Here is a 10,610-nt window from a genome sequence, read left to right as displayed (position 1 = left end):
TTAAGGATATAGTTGAGGATATTATTTACTATGTTACAAAGTATAATCTTTACGAAGATACACATCTAATCCCTGTCAGATCTTATTAGCAAAAAAAAAAAATTATTTCTATTGGTTTTTAGCTCATGAAAATTTGGAATTGCATACATTATAATTTACATTTTATATAGCCCTGTAATTCAGCTAAACAAATACTTTCTGGAATAAGCATGGCTTAAATAAATAAACCAACCTCACATTCTGAGCTTTTAGCTTACTTTTTCAATTAAAAAAAAGTGAGGGAACAGAGCTCTGTAGACCTGCAGAATCTGTCATTTTTCTGATGAAATTCAGTATGCAGTACAATTTGTTTTAACCTCCTCTAGTTCTAGTATTTATGAAATTAGAGGGCACTTGAATAATGTTGTGTAAGATGAATATGATGATTCTCTTGATACCTACTATGCCACTTCAGATATACTACAGCAGAACTTGCCAACCTGAGTGTTGGGTTGGGTTATCTGCCAGCTTCAACCACTAATTCCCTCAGTGCTAGGGCAGCAGGAGCTCTGATGTCATTTAACTGTATTCAAGAATTGTCTCAACTATTTACCCCAAGTTCACAAATATACAAATATTATCATTCATTCTTTGTGTGTGCAAAAGAATGAAAATTACTACAATGTAATATCATCCACCCATTGTCAGGATCTTAGAGTTTAAATTCAAATACTATTGTAAACATGATCAGTAGAAACATCTGTGTCTATACTTGTCATGGTTTGAATATATAGAACTTGTAATATCTACATCAAATCCTAGGAGTTTTAAGTGCTTTTCCAAAGCAAGACCAGCAAAGTGGAAGATCTTTTATTTTTATTTTATTTTTTTTTATTTCAGCATATTATGGCGGTACAGATATTTAGGTTACGTGTGTTGCCCTTGGTTCCCCCCCCAAAACCATTACTCAGGAGACATGAGAAATAGAAAAAAATGATTCCCTTATGGAAGTATGCCTGTCTTGCTCATTTAAGTAGCATATGTGCTCTATTTAAGGGAATCCTTTTAAATCTATTCTATTACCTGATATTCTTTAAGGCTCATTTCATCATCACAAAACCAAATTATTTTGATTTTATCAAGAGAATTTACAAAGTTATAAAGTTAACATATCCTTAAGGAAAAATTTTAAGGTGTTAGGAAAATACTCTGTGCTCAGTAGTAGTGTGTTTGCTGACTGGATATTTCACAATAATCCTAAACCATATGTTGAATTCTTTGTCAAATGTGGATGATATCTAAGATTCCCTGGTCTTTACTCTTCTTATTGTTGACCTCATAGTATAAAATTTCATTGAGTTTCAAGTTGTACACATTTGCTTTCCAAATAATCCTATGTCAGTTTAATACTACCTATAGTATCAAGCGTGGCAATGATGGAACACAGAGAGGCTCCCAGAACACTGTTGGTGGGAATGTAAATTAGTAAAGCCACTATGGAAACAGTATGGAGGTTCCTCAAAAAACTAAAACTAGAAATACCATATGACCCAGCAACACCATTGCTGGATGCATATCCAAAAGAAAGGCAACCAGCATTTCAAAGAGATTTCTGCAATCCCATGTCTATTGCAGTGCTATTCACAATAGCCAAGATATGGAATCACCATAAGTGTTCATCAATGGATAAATGGATAAAGAAAATGTGGTATGTATACACAATGGAAAATTATTCATCCATAAAAAGGATGAAATCCTGTCACTTGCAGCAACATGCATGGAACTGGAGGTCATCATGTTAAGTAAAATAAGCCAGGCACAGCAAGACAAATATCACATGTTCTCACTCATATGTGGGAGCTAAAAAGGTGGATCTCAGGGAGGTACAGAGTTGATTGGTGCTTACCAGAGACTAGGAAAGGGAGTGAGGTATAAAGAGAGCTTGGTTAATGGGTACAAAAATGCAGTTAGAAAGAAATAATAAGATCTAGTGTTTGATAGTACAGGAGGGTATCTACAGTTAGTAATAATTCATAATATATTTCAAAATAGCTAGAAAAGAGGAATTGGAATGTTCCCAACATAAAGAAAAGATAAATGTTTGAGGTAATGGATATCCAAATTACCGTGATTTGATCATTGCACAATGTACGCATGTATCTAAATATCACATATACCCCCCAAATATGTACAACTATTATGTAACAATTAAAAAAAAAAAAAGAAAAGTGGGGCTCCTGGAGGTAAGAATCAGCATTTTTAGCAAGGTTACACATCTTCTTATACTTATGGTCTTGGACCTTCAAAAGGGTTAAGCTGATACTATACCCATCAAATTTCTTTCCAGACCACAACTACACAAATAGAAATGAAGAAAAGGTCACCAACTTCCACAAATATATCTTTGGATATGTTGGAAGATTCTACTCTCAGATATAAAGAAGGTAAAGTAAAAAATATTTAGACACTCACTACGGAAGGTACATAAGACTGACTTTTAAAGAAATCCAGCAATTTCTTCAGGATCTTAGATGGTAAAAACCAAAATTTAAATAATAACATGAGAATATTAGGTTGAACAATACATAAAAATTTCAGAAGCATAGTGTTTTAAACATTGGAAAGGGTGACCAAAGAACACCCAGAAATTTTGTTTAACAGTAAAAGATATTGAAATATAAATTTGTGATGAAATATGGAGATTGGAGTAGATAACATTAATATTTCAATGTCCTTTCTAGTATGTACATTTTTTATGTATAACCAATAATTCTTTATCATGGACAATATTAAAAGACATTATTTTGTAAAGCATATACATCTAGAAATTATAAATCATAATGTTCTCAACAATATTCCATATTTGTTTTCTTGAGAAACACTCTTACATCTTCCTTCTAATACACAGTTTGCCTCATTTTCATTTGTCTAACTCAACAAGCATGAATGAAATATAGGAAATGCAACTTCTGTATTTTTTGTTAGTATAGAATATTTCTATTTTCAAATTCCAAGTCAGAAATTTAGTTTCAAACCTCCATTTACATGTAAAAGTCAAAATCATCTATTAGTTAGAACTTAAATAAACAATTTGTTAACGTCTAACTTTTCTATTCTTTCATTTCAGAACTTAAAAAATCCAGGAAGAAATGCCCATTTTGTTGGTATAGGTTTGCAAAACTTTTCTTGATATGGAATTGTTCTCCCTGTTGGTTAAAATTGAAAGAGTTTGTCCATAGGATTATAATGGACCCATTTACTGATCTTTTCCTTACCATATGCATAATTTTAAACATATGTTTTTTGGCCTTGGAACATTATCCAATGAATGCACAAATCAACAATATTCTCAGCTTTGGAAACCTGGTAAGACCCTCATTGTGTGTTATTTTCATTTGCAGTGTCAGCATTTCTTTATCCATCATTATCACCATTGTTTTATTTTCTAATTCCAATATGTTACAGTATACTTTATTATTGAAGGAAGTATTGTGTTCATACTCTGTGCCCTCCCACTCCCTGTTTTGTAAATGTTCCTGTCATTGAATAGTTTTACAACAGGAATTTAAAAGTCTGCCATTTAAAAAAATTTATTTATTTTTAATTTCAGAATATTACGGGAACACAAACACTTTGGTTACATATATTGCCTTTGCACCACCCAAGTCAGAGCTACAAGGGTGCCCAACCCCCAGACAGTGTGCACCACACCCATTAGGTGTGAAATTACCCATTCCCTCCCCCCTTCTCTGACCTGTCCAACACCCAATGAATGTTACCTCCATATGTGCACATAAGTGTTGATCAGTTAGTAACAATTTAATGGTGAGTACACGTGGTGCTTGTTTTTCCATTCTGTGATACTTCACTTCGAAGAATGGGCTCCAGCTCCACCCAGGCTGGTACAAGAGGTATTAATTCACCATTACTTTTTATGGCTGAGTAGGACTCCATGTTATACATGTATCACATTTTATTAATCCACTCATGTATTGATGGGCACCTGGGTTGTTTCCACATCTTTGCAATTGTGAATTGTGCTTCTGTGAACATTCAAGTACAAATGTCTTTATTATAGAATGTCTTTTTTTCCTGTGGGTAAATACCCAGTAGTATAATTGCTGGATCAAATGGTAGTTCTACTTTGAATTCTTTAAGATATCTCCATACTAATTTCCATAGAGGTTGTACTAGTTTGCAGCCCCACCAACAGTGTATAAGTGTTTCTATCTCTCTGCATCTACACCAACATTTGTTGTTTTGGGACTTTTTGATAAAAGCCACTCTCACTGGAGTTAAGTGATATCTCATTGTGGTTTTGATTTGCATTTCCCTGATGATTAGGGATGTTGAGCATTTCTTCGTACGTTCGTTGGTCATTAGTCTGTCTTTTTTTGAAAAGTTTTTGTTTATGTTTTAATGGGGTTGTTTGTTTTTTTCTAGTTGATTTTCTTGAGTTCTATATAGATTCTAGTTATCAGCCCTTTATCAGATGTGTAACATTCTAATATTTTCTCCCATTCTGTAGGTTGTTTCTTCATTCTGATGATAGTTTCCTTGGCTGTGCAGAAGCTTTCTAATTTGATCAGAGCTGATTTATTTATTTTTGTTGCTGTGATTGCTTTGGGATTTTCTTCACAAATTCTTTGCCTAGACTGATGTCTACAAGAGTTATTCCTACATTTTCTTCTAGAATTCTTATGGTTTCATGTCTTAGGTTTAAGTGTGTTATCCATGAAGAGTTGATTTTTGTGAGAGGTGAGAGATATGGACCCTGTTTCAGTCTTCTACATGTGGCTGTCCAATTTTCCCAGCACCCTTTATTTAAAATTCTTCCATTTAAATGTGGGATTCCTGGCCAGCTGCTTAGCAGTCAAGTGGAAATTATTTATTGACCCCCTCCTTTACCAAATATACAGTCCCTTGGTACCATTGCTCCATGGATCAGAGTAGGGCAGAGGTGAAATAACAGGCACATGTAAGTGTTTCACTGACACCCAAATTCTGAAATCCAGACCACAACAGCACTTGGCCCTGCCTGTTCTAACTAGTCTGTCTTTGCCTTAGATTGGAGCCTATCGTTTTAGCCACATATTTCATATTTTTGAGATTCACCTATCCTTTTTCACCTACATTGCAAAAGACAAAATAGATTTCTGTGAGTTTAAAAATAAATCACATTCAAGAAAATAGATATTTTTAAAATTTCTTTGCTTTTATTATTCTTATTGTTTAATTACTTTGTACTAATACAAACAGCCAAACTGCTACCAGTTTCAAATTATACATTTACTTGATATCAAAATGGCAATTTAGTTATTTCTGCTAGTATAGTTTTTAAAAGACAATTTCCGTAGGTTTACTCAAGGTGGGTTTTTTTTGATAAAGTGAAAATTTAAAGTTTCTGTTCATTGAAAGACTGTATAAACAAAGGATAAAGACAAGCCACAGACTTTGAAAGTATATATGCAATGTATATAATTAACAAAAGATTAGCATCCAGAATATATAAAGAACTACTTTCAATAAGAAAAAAAAAAAATAGGAAAAGGACATGAACAAGTAATTCACAGAAGAAGAAGAAACAAAGGACAGTAAATGTACAAAAAACATTTTCAACTTACTAAAAATCAGGAAAATATTAATGAGATGAATAGTGCTAGAAGTCCTAGCCAGAGGAATCAGGCAAGAGAAGAAAATCAAAGGTATCCAAATACGGAAAGAAATCAAAGTATTGCTCTTTGCTGATGACATGATTTTATATCTAGAAAACCCCAAAGATTCTGCCAAGCAACTCCTGTAATTGATAAATAAATTCAGCAAAGTCTCAGTTTACAAAATCAATGTACACAAATCAATAGCATTCCTATACACCGAGAACAGTCAAGCTGAGAATCAAATCCAAGGCTCAATACCTTTCACAACAGCATCAAAGAAAATAAAATATTAGGAATATATTTAGCCAAGGAGGGGAAAACCTCTATGAGGTTTTTTTCTGAATCACTATGTACCATTTTTATTCTTTCACAAGTTGAAAAATTAAATATCTTAATATGTATTCCATGTCTCAAAAAGAAATATTCTGGAAAGCTTTTTACCCTCTAATACTCTTTTGTTTTCTTTAAGGATGGCTTTTATTAAAATAATCAAAGAGTCTATACACATTGTTAGACATTAAATTGTTAAATAAAATATATGAGTCTGTCCTTGTAATGCAGACTCCAAAACTAACCAGAGCTTGACAGGAACTGTGAAGAATGCAACAGTGACAAGTTGACGCCATGCGTGGGTTAAGGTTTCTGTGTATGAAGACTCTTATACAGCTATTGAAATTCTATTCTCACACTGTGTTTTGTTTTGTTTTAGGTTTTTATTGGAATATTTACAGCAGAAATGATTTTAAAAATAATCGCCATGCATCCATATGGGTATTTCCAAGTAGGCTGGAACATTTTTGATAGTATAATTGTGTTCCTTGGTTTAGCAGAACTTTATCTAGCAAATATTCATGGATTGAGTTCTTTTCGATCATTCGAGATAGTAAGTAGAATCCAAGACCTAATTTTTATTTTATCAAAGTTTATCTCAGTTTCATCAGACATAAAAAGGAATGATAGTAATACCTATCCCATGGGATTTTGGAAGTATTATATTAAATGAATTAATTCATATGAAAGAGCTTAGTGCCCCAACAAAGGTTAAGCAGTCTCCAGTGCTGTTATCTGACTAAAGAAAATAAGGAAATAAGTAAATTAATTAAAGGAAATAGGGCCATATACACAACAAATTTGAGATACAGTTCTAGGAAGCAGAGTCAGGGTAACTGGGCAAGTTTTGAAAAGCAAGATAATGAAAAGTCCCAAATGTGGAATGCCATTATGTGATCAAGTAACTGAAATCAGGTGAGAATTTCTAAATTAGGGTAGGAAGACCAGTCAGACCAGTAAAATGTTACTATAAAAATTATTAGGTCAGAATCAGAATATGTCTACAATGTAGGGTGGTAGTGAGACTCTGAAAATCAAAGAAATAATGTAATTAGAATGATATTTATGAAAACGTTAAGCATTTGATAAGTAATATATTGTCACATTCTGGCAACACATTGAAGGAATGTAGAAGCAATTAAGAACAATTAAGTAGATTTTGATTTATCCTAATGATTACTTTCTGGAGGGAAGCTTCTTCAGAACCTTGCCTTAAATCCTCATTGAAAAACTTTTCTAATAAATGAGATAAATATATATAGAATGTAGTCATCACATTTATGGATGAAACAAAACTGACAAAATGCAGAAAATGTGCCAAAAGATAACAAATATCTTAAAGGCTAATATTGGACTGAATTTAAGATGATCAAATTTTACATGGATAAATGTAAAATTTTACTCTTGAGTCCAGAAAGCCAACTATACACTAGAAAAAGGAAGGTATAGCACACATAAAAGTGATGTATGGATTTTAGACGACTATAAATTCACTGTGATATGGCGACAAAAATGTTAAGGTAATCTTATGTTGTATGAATAGAAATAAAAAATCTAGTGAAAGAAGGGGAATATTCAGACTAAACCTGGAATGTTGTGTTTGGTCTTTGGTATGTTCCTTTAGCAGGGAAATACACAAAAGGACCTTCAGTGGAATTCAATAGATCCTCACAGACTTTCAATATCATCTGTATGTCAAAATATGGAAAATATATCCAACATATTGTGAAAAGCAAAAAGAAAGAATGAGTACTTGCCTATGAGATATTACACACAAAACTAGAATAATTATAATAGTATAATATTGAATGAGAACTGACAAATACATTAATAGAAGAGGATATGTTATAGATATAGTGTACAAAATTATAGAATATGTAAGATGCATTGCATTATACATAAAATGAGTATTCAGGGATTAATATTAATAATGGTTAAAATTTTAAAGGCTGTATATATTTATGTACATAATGCTGTTAAAAAAATTTGAATTTACATTGTAATACATACTGACCAGATTTTTTGTTTTTTGTATTTTGTTCTTGTTTTTTACATTGTTCTATTAGTTGCGAATTTTCAAGTTGGGGAAATATTGGCCAACATTTGAGAATCTGATGCTGACTCTTAGTCATTCATGGGTGGCCTTGAAAGACTTGGTTCTGCTATTGTTCACATTCATCTTCTTTTCTGCTGTATTCGGCATGAAGCTGTTTGGTCGGAGTTACAAAGAATGTGTCTGTCACATAGACAAAGACTGTCAACTCCCACGCTGGCATATGTATGACTTCTTCCACTCATACCTGAATGTGTTCCGAATTCTCTGTGGAGAGTGGGTAGAAACCTTGTGGGACTGCATGGAGGTAGCAGGCCAATCCTGGTGTATTTCTTTTTACATGATGGTCATTTTAATTGGAAACTTATTGGTAAGTAGTCCATGTTTTTATGTTTTCTTTTAAAAACTGGTACAAGATATTCTGACGTTTTCATGATGTGGATTGATGGGATCCAGTGGTCTATAACGGTGTTATCCAATTTGGTGACTACTAGCATATGTGGCTATTAGTGGCTGAACTATGACTGGTCCAATTTGAAATGTGCTGTGAATGTAAAATATACACTGGATTTGAAGTCTTACCCCAAAAAGAATGTAAATTATTTCATTAATAATTTTTATATTGGATGCATTTGAAAATGGTAATACAGTAAGTAGTCCCCTCATCTGCAGTTTCATTTTCTGAGGTTTCAGTTAACCATGGTCAACCATGGTCCAAAAATATCCAAAGGAAAATCCCAGAAATAAGCAATTTGTGAGTTTTAAATTGCCTGCCATTCTGAGTAACATGATGAAATCTCCCACCATTCTACTCTGTCCTGCCCTGGACATGAATCATCTCTTTGTCCAGTATATCCACACTGTATATGCTACCTGGCTCTCCAGTCACTTGGTAGCCTCTTGGGCTATTGGATTGAAGAAACATAGTATACATAGCATTCAGTACTATCTGTGGTTTCAGGCATCCACTGCGAGTCTTGGAATATATCTTCTGAGGATAAGGTGGGCTTATGTATTTATATTTAACTAAATATATTTAGTTAAATTAAATGCATTAGTAAAATCGATCTCACCTGTTTTTGTTTATGATTTTTATGTGGCTACTGGAAATTTAAAATTGCATATGTGACTTGCATTATATATCTACTGAATAGTACTAGTTTATAACCTTCTACTCAAAGTATCATTTACATCATGTGGGAAATGGTTAGAAATGCAGACTCTCAGATCCCATCCCAGACCTATGGAAGCATAATCTACATTAGAACAATGTCCTCGGTGATTTGAGTGCACATTAAATTTTAAGAAGCACTTAAATCTAACACTGGCTGTCAAATTTGCCTGTGCATTGAAATTACCTGGAGAATTAATGAAAACATGCCGATGCCTTGGATCAGTTCCCAGAGATTCTGATTTTATTGATATGTGGACATGGTCTGATCATCAATACTTTTTTCAGTCCTCAGTTGATGAAATTATGCAGCAAAGATTGAAACTGGTCTGTAAAACTGTTATTCATTAACTAAGGGAGAAAGCTTTCACTTTTAAATTTCCTAATAATTGAAGTGGCATTACATGAATTGAATAAGTAGCTTTCACTACTTCTAAGAAAAAGCTATGGCTTATAAAAGAAAATGGTCCTTACAGGGGAAAAATAAAAGACTCAGTATTTGCATTTTACTCATATGTCATAAAGATCAAGTACATTCTCCAACAGACTAAAAAAAAAAAATCACAGATTAGACTCAATTTTATCTATGCCCTTTCTCATTGCTTCTATTTCACCTTGGAAATACCCTTGTCATACACTTATCACATTGGCATTGTGTTTAATTGTTAATGTACTTGTCTCCCTTCCTTACTAAACTGTAAGCTCCATGAAGGAAGGAACCATAACTCTTCTCTATATCATAAAGCCTAGAATAATGTCCAATATGTAAAAATACTTTAACACCCTCTGTTCTTTGTAGCTATTACTAGTACTCTTTAAATTCCTGGTGATAGAAAACACTATTCTAACTGACTGAAAAAATGATCATATAAATCAGCATACATAATGCAAAATATCAGAGAAAGAGAGAGAGGGAGATCTCGCTTCAGTTGTAGTATGGCACATATGTTCAAATGGGATCATTAAAGTCAGGTCTTTGTAGATCTCAGTTCTGTCTTTCTCCTATGCTCTTTGCTGGCTGGTATCCCCTGTTTTGTCAAGATGTCTTTTTTGGTCTAAAGCTTCACATCTTCATATCATATCAAGTCTAATAGAAGAAAGAATTTCTTTCCTAGAGGCCACAGTAAACTTTTCCTATTATCTCATTAGCTCTGAGTCACATGGCCATTTTTGAACTAATTTCTATTGCCTAGGGTATGGAATACATTTATTATGTTAAGCCACTTAGAACTCTCCCTTAGAGCTAGAGATGACATCAGTCCAAACCCAAATCACATGACTGATAACGGGATAAGGGCAATTTGCCCAAATTAAATGTTTGTTTCTATTTCCAAAAGGAAGGGCCATGGCTGTTGAGAAAAGCAATGACACCACACACAGAGTTCAGAAGCAAGGAAACAGAAATGCTGAGGCAAATATA

At 33.3% G+C, this 10,610-nt stretch overlaps 1 protein-coding gene across 1 annotated transcript in view; it reads left to right on the top strand.

Annotated features, from left to right (window-relative positions):
* Positions 1-10,610, top strand: part of SCN7A (sodium channel, voltage gated, type VII alpha subunit) — a 113,827-nt gene that overhangs the window by 53,329 nt on the left and 49,888 nt on the right. The window contains exons 11-14 of the mRNA XM_012655825.1: positions 2,327-2,423; positions 3,107-3,345; positions 6,346-6,519; positions 8,033-8,389. Coding sequence (XP_012511279.1) covers positions 2,327-2,423; positions 3,107-3,345; positions 6,346-6,519; positions 8,033-8,389 — 867 coding nt within the window. The remainder of the gene's footprint in view (positions 1-2,326; positions 2,424-3,106; positions 3,346-6,345; positions 6,520-8,032; positions 8,390-10,610) is intronic.

This window comes from Propithecus coquereli, unplaced genomic scaffold, assembly GCF_000956105.1.
Source record: "Propithecus coquereli isolate 6110/MARCELLA unplaced genomic scaffold, Pcoq_1.0 Scaffold49, whole genome shotgun sequence".
Lineage (NCBI taxonomy): Eukaryota > Metazoa > Chordata > Mammalia > Primates > Indriidae > Propithecus > Propithecus coquereli.
This window is presented reverse-complemented; position numbering and strand designations above follow the sequence as displayed.